A 23,852-nucleotide genomic window follows, 5' to 3' on the forward strand; every position below is an offset into this window, starting at 1 on the left:
AAGCAAAGGCAGTAATATCAAGATTGGTTTTATGAAATTTTAGAAAGCAATTAAAATTTATACAATGCTTCTAATGTTATTGTGGTAGAAGATGGAAAATGCATTATCACTTAATGCTTTTTTGTTTACTTATAAAGGGGATTGAAATATCAAATCATGTATTTCTCTTAAAATAACATTTTGTTATTGGAATTGATATGCAATAGCTAGTAAACTTAGTTGCCCTGAGATTTTTTGTTTTGTTTTGGTTTTAATTAGCATTTTAAGGATAAATTCAATTGTATAGCGTGGATTGGATAATGCAATTTTTAAGTATATAATTTGGCTCATATAAATTTCATAGGTAAATGATACCAATTTATTTCTGTTACTTTATAGATACCAGTATATTTGTGTTATAAACTAATTCAGATTCCTATGCATTTGTAAATAATATCAGCATCTACTTTTCAGTATTTGTGCACTCTACCATATGCATTGGGCTTTGAGTTTTTTCATTTGATAAACAAGATCTAAATGATTTAAAGTTTGAGATAAGACAAAAATGTAAGGGAAGGGAATAAACATTTTATTTAGTGCTTATTATGTGCCGGTCATGGTGCTAAGCATTCTTTGCCAATATTATCTCATTTCATCCTCATGACAGTCCTGTGAGGTTTGTGCTATTATTATTTCTACTTTAGAATTGAATATGTCTCTAACTAAGGCATACAGAGGTCAAATGACTTGCCCAGCATCACACAGCTAGTAAGTAAGTGAGGCCAAATTTGAATTCCAGTCTTCCTAACTCGTGGCCTAGTACTCTGCCACCAGATTCCTCTAAAGGGACTGAAAGACTAGGGTTTATCTGCGCTTTTAAAGTAAGTCTTTTGTAGTTTGGTAGTATATTCTCAGGACCTACTTTCAGTCTTACCTTTGATACCTTCCTTTTAAGCAAGTCACTTAATTTCTCAGGACCTCTTTTTTCTCACCTGCAGCATGAATAGTAACAGACTAGATGAACTCCAAGTCTTTTATTACTCTAGTAAAGTTAGGTCCTAGATTTTGCTACTTTGGATAATTTTTTTTTCTTATCCTAGTTATTTCAGATGAAATAATTATAAGAAATAGTGATAGGTTGCAGAGGGGAATCACGATTGGCAATGGGCTGCAAATTCAGGTCAGGCGTATGGGATGCAATTGGCAATGGGACTGTATATACAAGGAGGACCAATATTGATTGAAAATAATAATTAAAAGTTCTGTCATCCCTAGTTTATTATCAAATCACAAACCAAGTTCTGAAAACTTGAGAGAATTGAGAATTTTAGGACTTAGAGTTATTTGTCAAATAAATAACCGAAAATATTGGCAAGGAGCTACCTGCCAGGTCCTTTTCACCTAAACTAAAGGTTACTGAATCATCCAGTTTGTGAATTACCTTGACCCTTGGCTTTTGTTCATTTCTCTTCCCTCAACAAACACTGCCTTACAACTATTCATTTTCCAGTTGCCTTCTTTTAAAAACCATTTTACTTCTACCATTAGTTCTTGGGTGACACAGCCTTATCTTTGCTTAAAAATTCAGTTAGCGCTTATTTAATTAAGCATCATCAATTTTAGCCCTTTGTATTTTTGAGGAGGAAGGGCTCCAATAGCAAAATTAGCTTTTAAGTTACTTCTTTTTTCTTAACATTAAGCGTAATGCTACATTATTTCTCTCATGAATGCTTCAGTTAACGTAGTTGATAGAGCACTGAATGCTTCAGTGACACTGTTGATAGAGCACTGGGCCTAGATTCAGGAACACCTGAGTTCAAATACTTAGTTTAGATACATAGTAGTTCAGTGACCTGAGCAAGTCACTTAACCTCTGTTTGCCTTATGTTCTCTCAACTGCAAAATGGAGATGATAACAACAACCTACCTCCCAGAGTTGTCATGAGAATCAGGTGAGATAATCATTGGTAAAGTGCTTAGTACAGTGTCTGGATTGTAGCAGTCGCTCTATAAATGTTGGTTATCATCATCATCTTATGTAGATACTCTCCCAATAGTGCAAATTGCGCTTTATATGTGCCTAGCATTTTGCAAGGTGCTTTATATTAGAAAAGAAGACCTAATAGCTACACAGAATGAGTTAACCCATTTTATTAACCCTTAAGGTAAAACAACAAAGAAAAACACTTCAAGAAACGTTTAAGTGCATTTTCTGTTCAAGTTGCAGTCAAACCATTAAAAAGACAGTTGTCCTAAAATGAAGTATGTCATGTAGTCAACCTCGCTTAAAAAGATAAACCTTATATTATTTAAATGTCAATGCATTTGACATTATACAGAACAAAATAGAAAATTTTAGGAAACAGCCTTTTAAGAAAAAATATGTCCCATTTCCATGACCTAAAGCTGGAGTTTGATTGTCATCCAAAGAAATTGTATCAGTTCTTCAGATGGTCCGTAATGAGACGTCATCATTCTCCAAATTACCTGAAGCAATCATGTCCAGGGGCTGGTATGTAAGCCCTTCTGAACTGCAAAGTATTATATTTTTATTTCATTTATAAAAGGAGGAACTCTCAGTCTGTTTAGTTCATTTCTTTGATAAGTAAATTCATGAAAAAACAGATGCTGAAGTTTTGTTTTGTTTTAATTTAATTTAATTTATTTTAATTTTATTATTATTTATTATTTTTATTATTTTATTTATTATTTAAATAATAAATTTATTATTATTAAATTTTTAATTTAATTTAATTTTAGTCTCACATACCCTAAACAAAAAAACAAACCACTAATGTTTATTTACTTAGGAATTTCTGCCTGTTAATGTTGTCAGCCATACACCTTGGCATGACACTGTTATGTTTCAAGTCTTCAACTGTAGATGATATCAGCTTCCATTTTTATTTTCTTTTAGTGTCTCTCAGAAGACAGGAATGTAAAAGAAGTACTGCTGAAACATTTCCATGCCAGCAAAGACCTTCGATCATTGCATATGTTACTGGTTTGTATTCATTTGGATTGTTGCCCTTCTTTATGGAAATGTATGTTAATTATTAAAGTAATTGCTTATCACTTTCTTTCACAAGTTAATTGGATTTTGGAAACATTTTCCCAAGTATTTTAAAATATAATGGAGAATTTTCCAATACTCACAGCTGCTTTCTTTTTTAAAGATATTTAGTCATTCTAATATTGGAGAAAAATTAATATAGCAGATAACTTTTGAGAAAATAGAGATTTTAATTCATTGGTTTCTAGTCACATCTTCGAGATACAGTAGCTGTAATTTTTCTATTGGCTTCTTATTGTATATTTATTTTCATGCCCGCTTTCTTATACCGATTTTTAAGGATGAAATCTATTTTCCCCATGTAATTAATACCTGGCAAATATATTGTAAACATTAGAAATCGTAAATCTCTGAAGGCTTAGTAAGATTTAGCTGCAGTCTTCTGGACCAATTTTTACCAGTTCTGGTAACAAATTCTGGTTATGTTTACTTTTTGGTTATGCCTAGAGAATAGCTGTGCCTACTGTTTTTAAAAAGCTAGTTAAATCTCTGCTTCACAGCACTTAACATAAAGGGTCTCAGTCCTGACAGCTTTCGTAATATCATTGGACTGATAGTGGTATATTTGAGTCAGGTTTTTTTCATATTGTGTACTGAATATTTTATTTTGCTATTTTTCCCTTTTTATGTCCCTTTTTTTTCTGACATCAAATTGGAACAAAGCATAATGTCTTCTGTCACTAATATTTATTTGAGACAGTTTCTGTGGAGCAAAACAGTGAAAATATCTCAACAATTTCAGGTGATTTTTTTTTCCATTTCTGTTAAAAGGGAACTCTTCTATTTATTACAACATGATTTTAGTGATCCTTGAAAATCTGATTAAATTAGCATTATGAACCAGTTTAGGACTTAGCTTGTAAATGGTTAAAGCTCCTACTCAGGGATATAGAAAAGACCTTACTTAGTTAACTATTTTTGAAAGTAAAATTGTATTGAGGTGATTTAAAGATAGGAAGAACTTAAAAAAAATAAAAGTTTTGTGGAAAAACTATAGGACAAACTACAGATCTGCCTTTTGAGATGCCTTTATCAAGATTTCAAAGGTCTCCTGTGATGGGGACTTCAGGTGTTGACATCTTTGTATCGTAGGGCCTATCATAATGCTTCATGTATAAAAATATTTATCGTCATAGATTTAGAGCTTCAGTGGGCCTTGGAGGCCATTAATTTTAACTCCCCTCATTTTGTAGATGAGGAAACAGACCCAGAAAGGATCTGAGGGTAAATGACTTGTTTAAGAGACTTGCTGAGAGTCACATAAGCAAGGAAGTGTCAGATGCAGTATTTTAATCCCCAGTCTTTTTGGCTCTAAGTCTAGTGCTCTATGCACTGTGTGTTAAGTGGAATATACTTGACAGACTCGAAGTATGGACGGATTATGTTCAAACAGCAAAGTAATTTATTGACATAAATTGCCTTTCCCATTTTAATTTTTTAAAATTGTGAGATTATAACTTCTTGTGCTTGAGTATTTGGCACCTTATTCGTTACTGTCAACTGGAAGCTTTGAGCTTTCTCTATAATACATTTAATAACATTAGAATATACTTTCCTTGAGGGCAAGGACTGTTGGCTTTGTTTTTTTTTTTTTTGTTTGTTTGTTTTTTTTAGCCTTCCCTTGTACCTCACCATTTAGCATGGAGTGAATAAATAAATTAAATAAATGCTTGGTGACTGACTGACACCACAAAATATATACCTACTTCACATGCAGTGGCATTTTCTGGCATTAAAAGCATATATTTATTAAAAATTATTTTAAAAAAATATTCTTTTATAGTAGTTTGCCCTAAGCGACTGTGTAGCTTGTAACCCTAGTCCCATATCTAAATAGAGATTTTTTTTCTTCTTCATACCAAATCTGTAATTTCATAAATTCCCAGTGAAGAAACTCCTTCTCGCTAATGGAAATCAACATTTGCTCGTCAACTAAAAGTCCCAGAAGTTTGCAGTGGGTTCCAAGGGAAGAGGTTAGTGACTTGCCCATGGCACAGGCAAAACTTGAAACCAAGATTTTCCAAGAACAAAGGCAATACTCACTCCAAAATGCCAAAATGCTCATGCTTCCCTCTCTTTGCCCCCTCCTCTGCAGCCAGGTATCCTTTAAGACTTGTAAGGTATGCTTTGTAATGCCACTAGAGTGAAAAGATAATTTGCTTTTAAGATGGATAGAGCATATTAGCAGACACATTTTCATTAGGATGTACCTCCTTTTTCTGCAGATGACAGTCTTTAAAGTTGAACTTTATGAGTAACCAGAAAATGGTTAGTGAAAAAAAAAAAAAGGAAATTGGTCTGGACCTGTGATTTCCTTAGTGTTGAGAACCACTGAGGAAACTCCTTCATGTTGGCAACTTACTTTACCTTGTAGTCTTAGATCCTTATCTGGGGTCACTGAGAGCTTAAGGAACTTGCCCATGGTCATCTTCATGTAATATGTGTCACAAGCAGAACTTGAAACAAAGTTTCCTGATTCTAAGTTTGTCCCTCTAACTGATATGCTGCCACGCTGCCTCTCACTTTAGTAAAATGATCGAAAAATTTTTAGATCATTTGTTGAAACATCATCAGTTCTATTTAAAGGAGTACCTCCAACCTTTTAAGATCTCAGACTATCTCCAGGGTTGTGTGCTATAACATGTTTGCCAGAAAAACTTTAAAGTCCGTGGACTAGTAAGAAAGGTCTGCCTTGACTGGGCTGTATAAAGTCTTTACTCGTTTTTTCCTTTTTTTTTTCCAATTATATATTAGACAATTTTTAACATTCATTTAAAAAAACTTTTGAGTTCCAGATTTTCTCCTCTCTCTGTCCCCTCCCCCTCCCTAAAAAGATAAGAATTTTAAATAGATTATATATGTGCAATCATGTAAAATATTTCCATATTAGACATGCTGTCAAAGAAGAAACAGAACAGAAGGCAAAAATCACCAAAGTGAAAATAGTGTTCTTTGATCTGCATTCAGACTCCATAGTTATTTCCCTGGATGGGGATAGCATTTTCCATTATAAGAGTCTTTTGGAATTGTCTTGTATATTGTCTTGCACTGGTGCTGAGAAGAGCTAAGTCTGTCATAGTTGATCATCACACAGTGTGGCTGTTACTGTGTACATTGTTCTACTTGTTCTGCTCACTTCACTTTCCATCAGTTCATATAAGTCTTTCCAGGTTTTTCTGAAATCTGCCTGCTTGTCATTTCTTATAGCACAAAAGTATTCCATTACATTCATATACCATAACTTGTTCAGCCATTCCTCAACTGATGGGCATCCTCTCAATTTCTAATTTTTTGCCACCACAGAAAGAGCTGCTATAAATATTTTTGTGCATATAGGTCCTTTTCCTTTTTTTGTGATCTCTTTGGGATACAGACCTTAGTAGTGGTATTGCTAGATCTAAAAGTTTGCATGGTTTAATTGCCCTTGGGGCATAGTTCCAAATTGCTCTCTGGAATGGTTGGATCAGTTCACAACTCCATCAGCAGTGCATTAGCATCCCAATTTTGCAACATCCTCTGTTAATATTTATCATTTCCTTTTCTGTCACATTAGCCAATCTGATAGGTGTGAGGTGGTACCTCAGAGTTGTTTTAATTTGCATTTCTCTGATCAAAAGTTATTTAGAGCATTTTTTCATATGACTATAGATAACTTTAATTTCTTTATCTGAAAAGTGCCTGTTCATATCCTTTGACCATTTATCAATTGGGGGAAGACTTGTATTCTTATAAATTTAACTCGGTGCTCTATATATTTTAAAAATGAGGCCTTTACCAGAGACACTTGTAAAAAGTGTTTCCTAGCTTTTGGTTTTCCTTCTAATCTTGTTTGATTTTGTTTGTGCAAAACCTTTTTAATTTAATATAATCAAAATTATCCATTTTTTATCTCATCATGCTTTCTGTCTTTTGTTTGGTCAAAAATTCTTCCCTTCTCCATAGATCTGTCAGATAATGCTGTCCTAATTTGCTTATGATATTACCCTTTGTATCTAAATTGTGTACCCAATTTGACCTTGTCTTGGTTTACATTATAAGATGTTAGTCTATATGTAGTTTCTGTCATACTGTTTTCCAAGTGTCTTTGCCCGATAGTGAGTTCTTATCCCAGAAACTGGGGTCCTGGGGTTTATCAAACACTTAGATTACTATGGTCATTTACTACTGAGTCTTGTGTATCTAATCTAATCCATCACTCTGTTTCTTAGCTAGTACCAGATAATTTTGATGATTGTTGTTTTATGATGTAGTTTGAGATCTGGTACACCTAGGCCACTTTTCTTTGCATTTTTTTTCATTAATTCTCTTGGTATTCTTGACCTTTTGTTCTTCCAGATGAGTTTTGTTATTATTTTTTCCATCTCTGTATAATAGCTTTTTGGTATGGCACTTTAATTTAATTGGTATGGCACTGAATATGTAAATTAATTTATGTATAATTGTCATTTTTATTATATTGACTCAGCCTACCCATGAGCAATTGATATTTTTCCAGTTTTTTAGATGTAACGTTATTTGTGTGAAAAGTGTTTTGTAGTTGTGTTCATACAATTCCTGGGTTTGTCTTGGCAGGTAGACTCCTGAGTGTTTTATATTTTCTACAGTTATTTTAAATGGTATTTCTCTTTCTTGCTGCTGGGCTTTGTTAATCATATATAGAAATGTATATGATTTATGTGGGTTTATTTTGTATTCTGCAGCTTTGCTGAAGTAAATTATTTCAAGAATTTTTTTTAGTTGATTTTCTAGGATTCTCTATATCATTGTATCATTTGCAAAGAATATTGGTTCTGTTTCCTCATTGTTTATTCTAATTCCTCTGACTTCGTTTTCTTCTGTTTTTGCTATAGCTAACATTTCTGGTAGAATATTGAATAATGGCGATAATAGGCATCATTGCTTTACACCTGATCTTATTGGGAAGACCTTTAGCTTATCCCTATTATAGATAATGCTTGCTGGTGGTTTAAGATAGATCCTAAAGCTCCATTTATTCCTCACCTCTCTAGTGTTTTTAATAGGAATGAGTGCTGTATTTTGTCAGCAGCTTTTTCTGTATCTGTTGAGATAGTTATTTGATTTCTTTTGATTTTGTTGTTGACATGGTCAGTTAAGTTGATAGTTTTCCTAATATTGAACCAGCTCTGCATTAAGGGCATAAGTCCCACCTGGTCATAGTGTATGATCCTGGTGATATATATTGCTGTAATCTCCTTGCTAGTATTTTATTTAAAATTTTTGCATCAGTCTGTTTTCACTCTTCCTGGTTTAGTTATCAGCACCATATTTGTGTCATAAGAGGATTTTGGTAGGACTCTGCCTATTTCCCCAAATATTTTAGGTATTATTGGAATTAACTGTTCTTTAAATATTGGTAGAATTCACTTGTGAATCCATCTGGCCCTGGGGATTTTTCTTAGGGAGTTCATTGATGGGTTGTCAAATTTCTTTTTTCTAAGATGGGGTTACTTAAGTATCTATTTCCTCTTCTATTAATCTTGGCTATTTATATTTTTGTAAATATTCATCCATTTCATTTATATTGTCAAGTTCATTGGCATATAATTGGACAAAATAGCTCCTAAGTATTACTTTAATTTCCTCTTCATTGGTGGTGAATTCACCCTTTTTATTTTTGATACTGGTCATTTGGTTTTCTTCTTTTTTTAATCAAATTAACCAGTGGTTTGTCTTTTTTATCGCTTTTTTGTTTTTTTTTTTTATAAAACTAGCGCTTAGTTTTTTTCTTACTTTCAATTTCATTAGTCTCTCCTTAGATTTTTCAGGATTTCCATTTTGGTATTTAATTGAAGATTTTTAAATTTGTTCTTTTTATAGCTTTTTTAGTTGCATGCCCAATTCATTGATAGGCTTTTTTTCTGTTTTACAGATATAACCATTTAGAGATGTAATTTCCCCCCAAGTACTATTTTGGCTGCATCCCATGAAAATTTGTTATGTCGTCTCATTATTGTCATTCTTCTTGATGAAATTGATTGTTTCTATGATTTGTTCTTTAACTTACTTATTCTTTAGGATTAGATTATTTTGTTTCCAATTCATTTTTAATCTGTCTTTCCATGGCCCATTATTAAATGTAATTTTTAATTGCTTTATGATCTGAAAAGGAGGGATTTAATATTTCTGCCTTTCTACATATTATTTTGAAGTTTTTCTTTCCTCAATATATGGTCCATTTTTGTGCAGGTGCCATCACCGCTGAAAAAAAGGTAATATTTCTTTTTATCCCCATTCAGTTTGAGGTCTGTCATCCAACTTTTCTAAAATTCTGTTCACCTCCTTAACTTGTTCCTTGTTTATTTTGTGGTTAGATTTATCTAGTTCTGAGAGGGTAAAGTTGAAGTCCCCCTCTAGTACAGTTTTATTGTCTATTTCCTCTTAAATTCATTTAACTTCTCCTATAGAAATTCAGATGCTATACTGTTTGGTGCATATATGTTTATTATTGACATTATTATATATGGTACCTTTTAGTAAGATGTAGTTTCCTTTTTTGTCTGTTTTAATTAGATCTATTTTTGCTTTTCCTTTGTCTGAGATCAGGATTGCTATCCTTGCTTTTTTTTTTACTTCAACTGAAGCATAATAGATTCTGCCTTTACTCTGTGTGTGTCTCTACTTCAAATGTAGTTTTTGTAAAGAACATATTGTAGAATTCTGGTTTTTAATCTACTCTATCCTCTTCTGTTTTATGGGTGAGTTCATCCCATTCACATTCACAGTTATGATTACTGTTTATACTTTTATCTCTCTCTTCTTTCACCTTATCCCTCCTCACCAGCTTCTGACCACCTCTTCCTTCCCTTTTATTTGCTCCTTTTTCCCACCCCCACACTGTTTTTCCCCTCCCCTCCTACTTTCCTGTAGGGTAAGATTGATTTCTATACCCAACTAATATGTATGTTATTCCCTCTTTGATCTAACTCCAGTAAGAGTAAGGTTCAAGTAATGCTCATCCCCTTCCCTTTTCCCCTCCATTGTACTAGGCACTTAGATCTCTCGTGCCTTTTTCACGTGATATAATTTACCTTATTCTGTGTCTCCCTTCCCTCTTCTCCCAGTACAATCCTCTTTCTCACCCATTAATTTCTTTTATATCATCCTATCATACTTAACACCTACATCCTCATTCTACGTGTATTCTAACTGCCCTAAGAAAGATACAGTTCTTGAGTTAAAAGTATCATATTCCTGTGTAGAGATGTAAACAGTTTAACTTTATTGAATAACTTATGGGGGTTTTTTTCTCTTTCTTCTTTACCTTTTTATGTTTCTCTTGAGTCTTAAATTTGAAAATCAGATTTTCTGTTTAGCTCTTGTTTTTCATTAGGAATATTTGAAAATCCCCTATTTCATTGAATGTCCATTATTTTCCCCTGAACGATCATGCTCAGTTTTGTTGAGTAGTTGATTCTTGGTTGTAATCCAAGCTGCTTTGCCTTTCAGAATATCATATTCCAAGCCCTTTGGTTATTAATTGTAGAAGTTGCTAAACCCTGTGTAATCCTCACTATAACTCCTTGATATTTGAATTGATTTTTTCTGGTTATTTACAGTATTTTCTCCTTGACTTGAAAGTTCTGGAATTTGGCTATAAATATTACCGGCTATAATAGTCCAAAATTTTCACTTTGGGATCTCTCTCAGGAAGTGATCAGTGGATTCTTTCCATTTCTATTTTACCCTCTGGTTCTAGGATATCAGGGCGTTTTTCCTGGATCGTTTCTTGAAAGATACTGTCCAGGCTCTTTTTTTGATTTTGGCTTTCAGGTAGTCTAATAATTCTTAAATTATCTCTCTTAGATCTATTTTCTAGGTCAGTTGTTTTTCCAGTGAGATATTTTACATTTTCTTCTATGTTTTCATCATTTAATTTTGATTGATTCTTGATGTCTCATAGAGTCATTAGCTTCCACCTGCCGAATTCTAGTTTTTAAGTAATTGTTTTTTTCAGTTTAGCTCTTGTACCTTCTTTTCTATCTGGACAATTCTACTTTTTAAGGAGTGGTTGTCTTCAGTGAATTTTTGTGCCTTCATTTCCATTTGTCCAATTCTACTTTTTAAAGAGTTTTTTTCTTTTTCCAAGCTTCTTTCATGCTTCTCTTGCATAATTCTAATTTTTCTTCTGCATCTCTCATTTGATTTTTGAAATCCTTTTAAAGCTCTTCCAAGAGAACTTTTTGGGCCTGAGACCAATTCATATTTCTCTTTGAGGTTTTGCATGTAGGGGTTTTGACATTGTTACCCTCTTATGAGTTTGTGTTTTGATCTTCCCAGTCACCGTAGTAGCTTTCTTTGATCAGATTTTTTTGTGTGTGTGCTCATTTTCCAGCCAGTTTCATTACTTTTAGAGTTGAGCTCTGCTTCTGGAGTACAGGGGGCACTGTCACAAGCTTCCTACTGGCATGGGGGAGAGGATAGACAGGGTCTGGTCACTGGCTTTCTGTGCTGGGGTCATCTGGCCAAGTCTGGCTGGCTGGGGCTTTAGGGCCTGCCAAGGCCTGACCACTAGACTCCTGTCTTAGGGCTGGTGGCCTTAAAGCTGACCCACTCTGCAGCTGGTCTGCTGAGCTGAGACTACCCAGCCTCAGTTGCTCATCTGTGCTGGGCCTAGGGGCCCTCTCACTGACTTGCTCTGATATTCCTTGGCCTGGGCTTCACTCCCCTTTTACCCAATTAAGACATATCTTTCCTGTAGTCTTTCTATGTTATCTTGGGCTGGAAAATTGTTTCACTCTTTTGTGGGTTCTGTCACTCCAGAATTAATTTTGAGGCATGATTCATAATTGTTTTTAGGGAAAATCACTCAACTTCCTGCCTTTTCTCTACCATCTTAGCTCTGCCTTCTCCTCATTTTTTCTTACATCATTCCCATGCTCAAAACATCCTTGCTTATTAACAACTAGTCAAAAATAAATTTTTTAGTTTCATAATCAGAATGCTATCTGCCCTTTAATCATCAAGAATATTTAATGGTCAGAAGCCTATAATACTTATCTAGATGCTGAACCAAGTTAATCACAAAAAGAAACATGGTATCTGTTCATTATGACTGAAGTCATAATGAACGTTGAGACAAATTAAAAAAAAATTTTTAATTTGGGTTTACTAATTCTTGAAAGGATTGGAGAAAGAGAATAGTTGCAGACCTCTTCTAGTAAAAGAATAGTGTTCTTTGGGTGGATCAGCAAGCATTCTTATTAAGCAGTTGTATCTGTGCCAGATGTTGTGCTAAGCAGTGAAGATAAAAAGACAAGTAAGGTAGTCTTTTTTCTCAAGGAGCTTACATTCTAATGCAGGAGACAGTACATAGAACAAAATCAATACACAGTGGTTATGAGAGAGACAATGTTAGCAGATAGGAATGACAATGGAGAGTTGAGAATAAAGCTTTTTGTAGAAGCTCTGACATGAACAGAATCATGAAGGAAGCCACGGATTTAAAGAGGTGGGTATTCAGAGAGAGTATATTTCAAGCATGTGAGTTAGCAAGTGTAAAGGCATGGAAATGGAATACAAAAGATTGTATATGAAGCCAGTATAGCCTAATTGCAGTGTGGGTATCAGTGTATGTGTAAAATGTTTGGAAAGGCAATAAGGGGCCAGGTTATGAAAAGTTTTAAATGCCAAACAGATGCCAGGAAAGTTTATTGAGTAGTGTGATTACATGATCAGATCTGTACTTTAGGAACATTTCTTTGGCATCTTGGGCGGAAGATAGATTGGAGCAGAGAGAGACCTAAACAGGGAGAAAAAATAGGATGCTATTACAGTAGTTGTATTGCAACTGTCTATTAGACATTTCAAACTCATTATCCTAGCAACATCGCAAAGCCAACATGTCCAATACTGAACTCATCTTTTCCTCTGAAGCCCCTCATCTTCCAGACTTTTCCCATTTCTTTCAAGGCAATACCATCATTCCAGCCACCCAGTTTCTCAGTCTTAATGTCATCCTCGATTCCTTATACTTACCTCATTTATCCAATCAATTGCCAAACCTTTGTCATTTCTGCCTCCATTCTTATTTCAGGCCCTCTTCACTTCTCCCCTAGATTATTACAACAGTATCCTAATTTGTTCTTCTTGCCTCAAGTCTCTCAGTACTCTGTCTGCCCTATAGCAAACAGTACAGCAGTCTGTATACTGCTGACAAAATAATTTTTCTTAAGTATCTATCTGTCCATGAAACTCCCCTACTCAATCAATTTTGGTGACTTTCTGTTGTCTCTAGGTTGAAATATAAGCTTATGTTTGGTTTTTTTTGTCTGGCTCCATCCCATTGTTCTAGCTTCCTGGTGCTTGTGATCTGGCTATATTCACTTTTTTATCTATTTCTCATGCATAATACTCCATTTCCTACCTCTGCTTTTGGACTGACTGTGCTACACTGGAATTTCCTCCTCCTCACTTCTACCACATTGAGTCCTTCTCTTTGGAGAAGCATCATATAAAGCACTGTCTTTTCTTGAAGCCTCCTTTCCCTCATTTCCTCAACTGTTAATTCCTTCTCTCTCATAAGTACATTGCATTTAAAGTAATTTTTATATAATTTTAGATTTATTTTTTATATTTATGCTATATTTATCTTTGTGTTTGTGTATGTATGTGTAAGCCCATACACACAAACACACACACACACACACACACACACACACACCTACCTTTCTCTTTAGAATGCGAGCTCCATGGAAATTTGTATTTTTTCCTTCATTTTACTTTTGTCACAAAGGCCTAGTCATAATGCCTGGTAGTTAGTAGACACTTAATAGACGCTTGTTGAATCACTGACTAGGTCAGGCAGATGTCAAGGTCCTGAACTGTGAATATAGAACAAGGGATGTTATTTGAAAGAAACGAGATTGGTATCTGATTGGATATATGGGGTGACACTAAGGAGTTGAGGATAACACCAAAGTTGCAAACTTCAGTGAATGAAAATACAGCTCTCTCAACAGTAATAGCAAAGTTCAGTTGTGAGGAGGGATTGGGAATAAATATAACAAGCTCTGTTCTGGATATATTTAATTAGAGATGGCTACTGGTGATCCCTGTAGTGTTGTCCATCAGGTGATGTGAAATTGCATCTCTGAACAGAGCCTGGAGTTTATAGGCTTAGCCACCTAGAACTGGGCATCATCTGCATGGAGATGATAATAGAAGCCTTCAGAGCTTATTTGATTACCAGGTAAGAAAGTATAAAAAGAAAAAGAGAAGAGAGCTCAGGACCAAGCCTTTGGATCCAGCCGCAGTTTAGGGGCATATGACCTAGATGATGAATCAACAGATGAGACTGAGTAGGAGTGGGCAGACAGGAGGGAGGAGAATGGAGATGGAACGATGTCTAGAACACCCAAGGAGGAGAGACTGTAAGAATTTGGGAAAGCAGAGGGTCAGCTATCGGAAAAGGTACAGAGAAGTCAAGTAGGATGAAGATGGAGAAGAGGCCTTGAGATTTGCGTCCCAGTTAATCTGATGAAAGTTTAACTTTTTTCTTCCAAATATACTCTAGCCCAGCCTCTTCACTGCTCCACTATCTGACCTCTAGCCCCCTCTTGCAATTAAAGCTACTTGCTTTCTCATTCATTATTTTTTACTGGAATGGCATTATCAGAGTACTGATACTATGGTGATAACTACATGCACTGATAGCTTGTGTGTGAATCAGTACACACAGTTACTCTGTTAAATATGTCACTTCATTCCCATCCATTGGATTCTCTCCTTATATTCAGTGCTGAGAAGCAAAAAGTTAAGATAATTAATCTGTGTCTTTAAGAGATCAACCACAAAATGTGAGTAATTGTACTTATTTAACTCAGATTTTAGGTTATAGTCATATAACTATGAACTACAGAACTATGACTTTGGTTATATAAGTGAACTTTACTTTTACACTTTATCTGCACGATTTTTTCTTGTCTTTAAGAGTAGCTAAAGACTAATTTGCCGCGTGGTTCTATAACCTTGGTGGAATATATAGTTTCTTAATGCGGGAGGCAATATATCCAATCCTCTTTTTTGCCCTCCTAGAACATGTGCTGAAAACCTTAAGGAGCTTTATTATTATTTCCTGTGCTCTTTAGCTTATATTGGTGATTTGTTGTCTTTTGTAATGTTACTGTATTTTCTTAAAAATACAGCAACATGATTTTCACAATAATTATTGTTAGTATGAAAACACAGATTTCCTTTTATATGATATGAATTATGTTTGAACTCATTTTTATGTATGTAACCAACAATAATTTCCTGGAATAATTCTGACCTAGCAAAGAGTGATTTGGAAATGTTGGTTTCGGAACTAGTATACTGTACTGGAGCTTTGGAAATTATGATTCCAGAACTATTTCCTCTTACTTATTACCTTTGAGTCTCCAAATCAGGATCCAGGATCCCAGGTCTTTTAAAGAATTTGCTAATGATTTGTTGCCTTCATTAATAAAGCTATACTTTTGTATTCCTATATAGAAATTATCGATGTTTAAAAATATTCTCTACCTGCCTTTGTGTTTTAATATTGATTCCAAACTGCCTAATGTATGCAGTGGTAGTATATGAAAGCTTTTTTGTTATGTAATTATGTTTAGCTTGAACTGTGTTTTTTTAAATAATTTATTTATTTTTAGTTTACATTCTCTTCCGTAAGATATTGAGTTTTAAATTTTCTCCACCTTCTTCTCCTTCCCCTTCCCCAAGACAGCATGCAATCTGATATAGGCTCTACTTATACGTTCACATTAAACATATTTTCACTTTAGTCAGGATATAAAGAAGAATTAGAACTAATATGAGGAAACACGAGAAAGAAAAAACAAAAGAAAAGGAGGACAAATAGTTCCATCTACATTCAGACTCCAAAGTTCTTTCTCTGGATGTGGATAGCATTTTCCATCACAAGTCTTTTGGTGTTGTCTAAGATCCTTGCATTGCTGAGCAGAGCTAAGTCTGTCAAAGTCAGGCATCCCTCAGTGTGGCTGTTACTGTGTACAATGTTCTCCTGGTTCTGTTCATTTCACTCAGCATGAGTTTGTATTCTGTTGTATTACAATAATTGAATTACAACATATTGTAATATTATAGTTCTTAATCCACTCTGCTATTCACTTCCATTTAATGGGAGAGTTCATCCCATTCACATTCATAGTTATGATTACTATCTGTGTCTTTCTCTCCATCCTATTTTCCTCCATTTATGCCGTTTTTCCTTCCCCCTTTCCCTCCTCACTAGACTTTTGCTTTCGACCACCTTCTCCCTCAGTCTACGCTGCCTTCTCTTAGTCCCCTCTCTTTACTTCCCCTTTGCCCTCCTACACGCTATAGAGTAAGTTAGTTTTCTATACCTAACTGATTGTTATTCCCTCTTTGAACCAAATCCGATGAGAGTAAGGTTCAAACAGTGCTTATCTCTCTCCCTTTTTTCCCTCTACTGTAGTAGGTTTTTGTGCCTTTTCAGGTGATGCAATTTACCCTTGTCTGCCTCCTCCTTTTCTCTTCTCACAGAACAGTCCCTTTTCACCACTTAATTACTTTTTTATCATCACATCAAAGTCAACTTATACCCAAGCCCTCTGTCTGTGTATACCCTTTTTAAATGTCATCATAATGATACAGTTCTCATGAGTTAGAAGTGCCATCTTCCCTTGTAGGGATGTAAACAGTTTGCCCTTATTAATAACATGTTGTTGCTTTTTTCTTTCCTGTTTACCTTTCTGTGCTTGTCTTGAGGCATATCTTGAAGTTCAGATTCTCTGTTGAGCTCTGGTCTTTTCATCAGAAATGTTTGGAAGCCCCCGGTTCTGTTGAATGGCCATCTCCTCCTCTGAAAGATTATGCCCAGTTTCGCTGGGTAGTTGATCCTTGGTTGTAATCCAAGCTCCTTTGCCTTATGGAATATCGTATTCCATGCTCTCTGATCATGTGTAATCCTGACTGTAGTTCCATGATATTTACTTTTTTTTCCAATGGTAATTTTTATTTATTTTTTTGTTTTCAACATTTACTTCCACAAGATTTTGAGTTCCAAATTTTCACCCCATCTTACCCCTCCCCCCACCCCAAGATGGCATGCATTCTAAATACCCCTTCCCCTTCAATTTTCCTGTAGGGCAGGATGGATTTCTGTACCCCATTTCCTGTATTTCTTATTTCCCAGTTGCATGTGAAAACATTTTTTTTAAACACGTGTTTTTAAAACTTTGGATTCAAATTTTCTCCCTTCCTCCCTCCCCACCCACCCTCATTGATAAGGCAAGCAACTAAATATAGGTTATATATGTTCAGTTATGCAAAGCACTTTCATAGTAGACATGCTGTGAAAAACTGACTCTATTTCCCTTAATCCTATCCCGCCCACCCATTTATGCTATTCTCTCTTTTGACCCTGATCCTCCTCAGAAGTATTTGCTTCTGATTACTCCGTTTCCCAATCTGCCCTCCTCTCTATCATTCCCCTACTCTCTTGTCCCCTTCCCCCCTATTTTCCTGTAGGGTAAGACAGATTTCCATACCCAATTGAGCGTGTATGTTATTCCCTCATTAAGTCAAATTCTATGAGAATAAGATTCACTCATTCCCTCTCACCTTCCCCTGTTTCCCCTCCACTGTAAGAGCCTTTTCTTTTCTTTTTTTTTTTTGTGGGATAATTTACCCCATTCTACCTCTCCATTTCTCCCTGTCCTAGTATATTCCTCTCTCACCCCATTTTATTCTCAAGATATGACCCCTTCATTTTCAACTCACTCTATGCCCTCTATCAATCTATCTATCTATGTCTATATATATATATATATCTATACGTACATATAATTTTTTCCCCTCCAACTACCCTAATACTGACAAAAGTCTCATGAGTTACAAATATCATCTTTCCATGCAGGAATGTAAGCATTTCAACCTTAACAAGTCTCTTACGATTTTCTATTTCCTGTTTACCTCTTCATGTTCCACTCAAGTCTTGTATTTGAAAATCAAATTTTCTATTCAACTCTGGTCTTTTCATCAAGAATGCTTGAAAGTCCTGTATTTCACTGAATGACCATTTTTTCCCTTGCAGGATTATACTCAGTTTTTCTGGGTAGGTGATTCTTGGTTGTAATCCTATCTCCTTTGCTCTCCAGAATATTATGTTCCATGCCCTCTGGTCCCTTAATGTAGAAGCTGCTAAATCTTGTGTTATCCTGATTGTGTTTCCACAATACTTGAATTGTTTCTCTCTGGCTGCTTGTAATATTTTCTCCTTGAGCTGGGGACTCTGGAATTTGGCTACAATATTCCTAGGAGTTTTCCTTTGGGGATCTCTTTCAGGAGGAGATCAGTGGATTTTTTCAATTTCTATTTTGCCCTCTGGTTCTAAAATATCAGGACAGTCTTCCTTGATAATTTCTTTCTTTTCTTTTTTTTTTTTTTTTTTGGTGAGGCAATCGGGGTTAAGTGACTTGCCCAAGGTCACACAGCTAGTACCTGTCAAGTGTTTGGTCTGAGGCCGGATTTGAATTCAGGCCCTCCTGACTTCAGGGCCGGTGCTCTATCCACCGCACCACCTAGCTGCCCCTGATAATTTCTTGAAAGATGAACTCTTTGTATCTAGCCCCAGTACCTGGCACATAGTAGGTACATAATGTTTGTTAACTGACTGAAAACAGTAATAGTTGGCGCTCAGTAAATACTTGTAAATGAATGTCATACATTTAGATGTACCAGTTGGCACGGCATATAGTTAATTAAGGTTATGCTATGAAGGATCACAAGAGGACCTTTTTAGACAAGCATTCAGATAAGCTAAAGTTATCATGGATGAGATGCCTACACTGACAAGCTGCTAGATAAAAATCAGTAAGAACACGTAGGGCTTTCTGGTGTTAGAGATATATTCCAGTACAGCAAAGCAAATCAAAACCTTTGAAGATACCCATGCGAAGTAGAGTTGTGGTTATGTAAGGAAGAGCATTGTTCACTTTGGGTTTGTGTAGGCAAAGTCAAGTTATTGAGTCATCGAGTCTTCAGAGAACTGGATCTCAAGTGCCATCACCCTAGCCAATTGTAATTCCTGTATATAATAGCCTTATAAATGACTACCCGGTGACCTCCAGTAGTTGAGAAGTCACTCCAGATTGGTGGTGAGTTCTTTATATTGAAGTGAAATTTGCTTCCTTTTTATTTCTTTTCATTGTTGACATGCATGAGTTTTGATTGCATTGTTGGAGGGAACACCCACATTGATCAGTTTTCAGACCCATTTCTCTTCTGTTTTTTCTTTCTTGAGTCTCACATTGGTGGTCATAGTAACTTGATTTCACCTGTATTAAAATATTGGGAGAATACATAAAGGAAATGAACATTGTGATTTGTTTGAGACATAAGAAATACCCACTGTTGCTGAGACCACACGGGAGCTTTGTTTTTACAGTCACTCCCTTATATTTCTTTTACTCCTACTTGTGCAAGGATAGAACTCTATAGAAACTGTTTTACAGTTCCTCTGGGCTACATCTAGAGATTTGAAGTATTTTTATTTATGGTGGTTAATCCTAAGCAACATGAATAGATAATGAAAGTATTCTATTGCCAAATCTACTACTGTTTTTTCTAACTTGCTTGGATTGTCACCTCTCCATCTTAGAATGTTTATCTTCCCCTGTACTATACTTCTTGTCTTAGAAAGAAATATCTCTCCTTCTTTCTGAGGGTAAACTTCAATCATTCTTTATATTCATTGCCTCTCCATTTTTTTCCCTTTCTTCTACCTCTTGATATAGGTGTTCCCCCAGGATTTTATAGATCCTTCATTCTTATCTTATTATTTTATTCTTGGCCCTCTTTTCTCCCTCTCTTTCCTTCCCTTCCTCTTCTGTCTTCTCACCTTCATCTCTTTTATCTCTCTCCTCCCTCAGGTGATCTTAGCTGTGCCCAGCTTCAACTATTACCTTTATGCAGATGATTCTGAAATACTTGTCTCCATCCTTAATTCCAAATCCATATTCCACATGTTTGTTTAACATCTTCCACAAAATCCTTCACCAGCAGTTTTCAAAGTGTTTTCTGTAGACCCGTGAAGGTCCCCAAGACCCTATTGGAGTTCTGGAAGTTAAAACTATTTTCATATTAATACTAAGACATTATTTGCATATTAAAATTTACCTCTCTTTTCTAACTACGTACCTGTGTAAGAGTGAGTTTTCTTCGTTTACTTCAACCAAATTAACATATTGCCACAGATTAAATGTAGAAGCAGGTGTGAGAATCTTAGCTGTCTTCTGTTAAGCCATATATCATGTATATATATGGATATAAGCCATATAAAGAGATTTGCAAAAACATATAAAACACTGTTATTCTTCTCACTACATTTTGTTTAAAAAGGTTATTTTTGATAAAAAATGGTATGTTGAGTTTATAATTGTTCTTTATTTAATAATTTAAACTTTTTTAAAGTTTTATCACTTTACATTTCTAATTCAGTAAATAGCAATAGATATAACTCAAATAAACAAAAAGCTCTTTGGAGTCCTCAATTTTTAAGATTGTAAAGAGGTGTACTGAGTCGAAAAAAATGAGGACCTTCTCAGCCAGTAAGAATTTTATTAGGCGCTTGTTATGTGTCAGGCCCAGTGCTAAGCACTAGGGATGTAAAGAAGGACAGAAGACCCCTTTCTGTCTTCAAGGACTTAATCTAATGGGGGAGGCAACATGCAAACAATGCAAGGTCAATCTGAAGCTGAGATAAGGCACTAGAATTGAAAGGTATTAGGAAAGGCTTCTTGTACTAGATGGGCTTTAGCTAGGAATTGAAGGCAGGGAATCTAGGAGGTAAAGATAAGGAGGAAGAGCACTTCCAGGCATGGGAGATAGCCAAAGAAAATGCATGGAGCTGAGAAATGAAATTTCTTTTTCTAGGAATAGCAAAGAGATCAGTGTCACTGTATTGAGGAGTACACAGAGGGGATTGGGAAAATTATAAAAACATTGGAAAGATAGAGGTAGAGAGGCTAGGTTGTGAAGGACTTTGAACAGCATATAGAGTATTTTATATTTGATCATAGAGGCAGTAGGGAGCCACTGAAATTTATCGAGTAGGGAGATGATATGGTCATCTTTAGGAAAATTGCTTTGGCGGCCAAGTTCAGATGGTGTAACATAAATTTGTGGTGGACCCAGTCAGAATAGTTTCATGATTTTTTTCACCGTCCTTCAATGGCATGTGTGTAGGATCAGAGGCAGGGGATGGAGAGAGTGAGCCAAGACTGAGACTTATCAAGGCACAACTGTTGATATGATGAGGACAATGTAAAGTTGACCTCGTTCACCAAGAGGTTAATATGAGAGGAGGGAGGAGAGAATGGGCTAGTGCAGCGATGATGGTTTCAGAACCACGAGGGTTTGAGGAATTGGAGGATACGGTGTAAGTGAAGAGTATGGTTTGATATGGGAAGAAAGGGAGAGGTGGAAAACCAAGAGGTTTTGATCAGATAAGGAAATTTCAGAGCCCTTGAACATGACGGATGTGCATTTGTGGTTAGTAGCAAGATTAAGAGTATGACCGTGGTTGAGATGGGATGGAGGATTAGGTCACAGAAAATGACTGAATTGAGGAACTCAGTGGTAAGGGCATTTCAGAGATAGTGTGTATGCTGAAGTATCTATTCCTCTCCACTCCACACATACACCCTCCACCCCACACACACCTCCCCAATATGAGAGCATGAGTTAGGCAGGCAGGGAAAGATTCTAAGCCATATACTGAACTTATTGAGGAAGGAAAGAGAGTAATCTGGAGGTATGTAGACAACAGCTACCTAGGGTTTTGATAGGGGTGGGAGAGGTGGATTGTATGAACCTCAAAAGGAGGAGAGGAGACAGAGTGAAGGTAGTAAGAGGAGAACCAGAAAGTGGTCATTGGGAGCATGGAGTACACCAACATCCCCACCTCAGTCAGTAAACTAAGGGGAATGAATAAACGAATGAAGGTGCAGCCAGTGCTGGAAAGAGTGGCTAGGGACGCTGTGTCTTTGAGGGAGCCAGTCTCAGAACCAGAAGATGGAAAGAATGGAAAAGAATAAGATTTAAGGTAAAGGTAGGTTTGTTGCCTGTGGAGTAGGCATTCTAGAGTGCACAGTGGAAGGACTGGGGAGCATTTGGTTGGATTTTGGGTAGGAGGGTTAATGAGGAGTTGGTTTTGGATGATGACCTCCTCCAGGACTTCAAAATCACAGGCAAGTGAAGTATATGGCCAGGTAGGTGTGTGTGTTAATCATTAAGTGAAAGGCACATTTTCTCTTCCCAGTGGAGGCTGGAGATCAGACAGGAAGCAAGTATGGCACCAGATGGAAGGTGTACTCGCCTTAAGGAAAGCTCCCCCACCCCACAGTTCCTCCTATTATCTTTCCTCAGAAGGCTCCTTCTTGTATTCCTTTGGGAGGCTGGAGAACAGTTATGAGAAATGTGGAGCCACATGGAAAGCACCTTGTTTTCTTCCTTTCCCTACAGGAAGTATAGGACCACCACAGATTGAGAGCCTGCCTCATTGCTTCTTTTCCTTCTGGAGGCTGGAGATGAGATAGACAACCACACAGCCACAGAGACAGGCACTTCCCAAGGTCTCAGAGGGTTGTGCTAGTGAAGGAGAAGGACTGCCAGGTACTACCAGGCTGGAAAGAACCAACCTAGCTAAGTACAGAAGGCATAGTCACCAGTATGCTTGTCAGGTGGTGATGAATTCTTTGACCATGACAACTCAAAACTCAATGAAAATGCAAAATTACCCTCAATCCTATGCTTCTCCTTCTAAGTGACATGGGGCAAAGTGTCAGAGAAGGGTAACAAGTTTGCTAAGAATTGTAGGGTTTGTAGTCTAGCAATAGTACTTTAACTCATGGAACTCTTAAGTTTGAGGTCCTTCCCCACTAAATCATATCAGTGCTGACATTTATGCTATGAGGTGCAGCTAAGTGAAAGAAGGGACCTGCAAATTTTTCTTTGTAGAGTCAAATTAAGGAGATGGTAAGGTTGGTTTTATTGTGCATTCAAAGACAACAAGAAAAATCATAACATGGGACATTTAGTCATGTCATGTTGCACTGCTCATCATAAGCATTTAATAAAAATGCCGCCATGAAAATAATTTCAGGTTATATATCAAGATCTCTTATAAAGGATGAAAAGGAAGACTAATGCTGCAAAAAACTCAATCTCAAAATGAAATCAGCTTATATTTCAATAGTAATTTGTTTCAAACGGTGAAACATACATTGGCAAATATGGTTCAGGAAAACATGGTTTGAGAGGCCAATGGCTTATAGACCTAGAAAGCTTCATGCCCATGTATCATTAATATTTTCTTCAAGAAAAGAATTTGGAGGCATTTATGGCAAGTACAAAATGCCAAAAAATGAAATGTATTTTTTGTCAGCAAACAAATGAATATTAAATTGGGAATATATCAGCTTGTTACAGGAAAGATCAAAAGTAATATAAAGTTCAGTGAAATTTTAAAATGAGAAAAAGATGTATGACATACTACTATAAACAATTTCAAACTAACCTATTTAAATGAGATATTGACAGAAAATAAGAAATAGATGGAAATTTGGACATCAACACAAATTACAACTATTTCCATAAGATGTTGTAAAAGTAAAAAATTTACCGTAAAGAGAAACTAGGCCAGCAAACACTTGATCTCTTTACCGAATAGGAAGAGAGAACAGCCTAAGGCAATACAGATTTAGAATATGAACTTCATAACATCATAAGACCTTACAAAGAAAAATGGTGAAAAATT

General features: G+C 35.9%; 1 protein-coding gene across 4 annotated transcripts in view; it reads left to right on the plus strand.

Annotated features, from left to right (window-relative positions):
• Positions 1 to 23,852, plus strand: part of ORC4 (origin recognition complex subunit 4) — a 98,681-nt gene that overhangs the window by 67,625 nt on the left and 7,204 nt on the right. For all 4 annotated transcript variants that reach the window (XM_027835462.1, XM_027835463.1, XM_027835465.1 and 1 more), the window contains one exon: positions 2,897 to 2,983. In XM_027835462.1, the coding sequence (XP_027691263.1) occupies positions 2,897 to 2,983 (87 nt within the window). The remainder of the gene's footprint in view (positions 1 to 2,896; positions 2,984 to 23,852) is intronic.

Source organism: Vombatus ursinus, unplaced genomic scaffold (genome assembly GCF_900497805.2).
Source record: "Vombatus ursinus unplaced genomic scaffold, bare-nosed wombat genome assembly UNPS02014816.1, whole genome shotgun sequence".
Lineage (NCBI taxonomy): Eukaryota > Metazoa > Chordata > Mammalia > Diprotodontia > Vombatidae > Vombatus > Vombatus ursinus.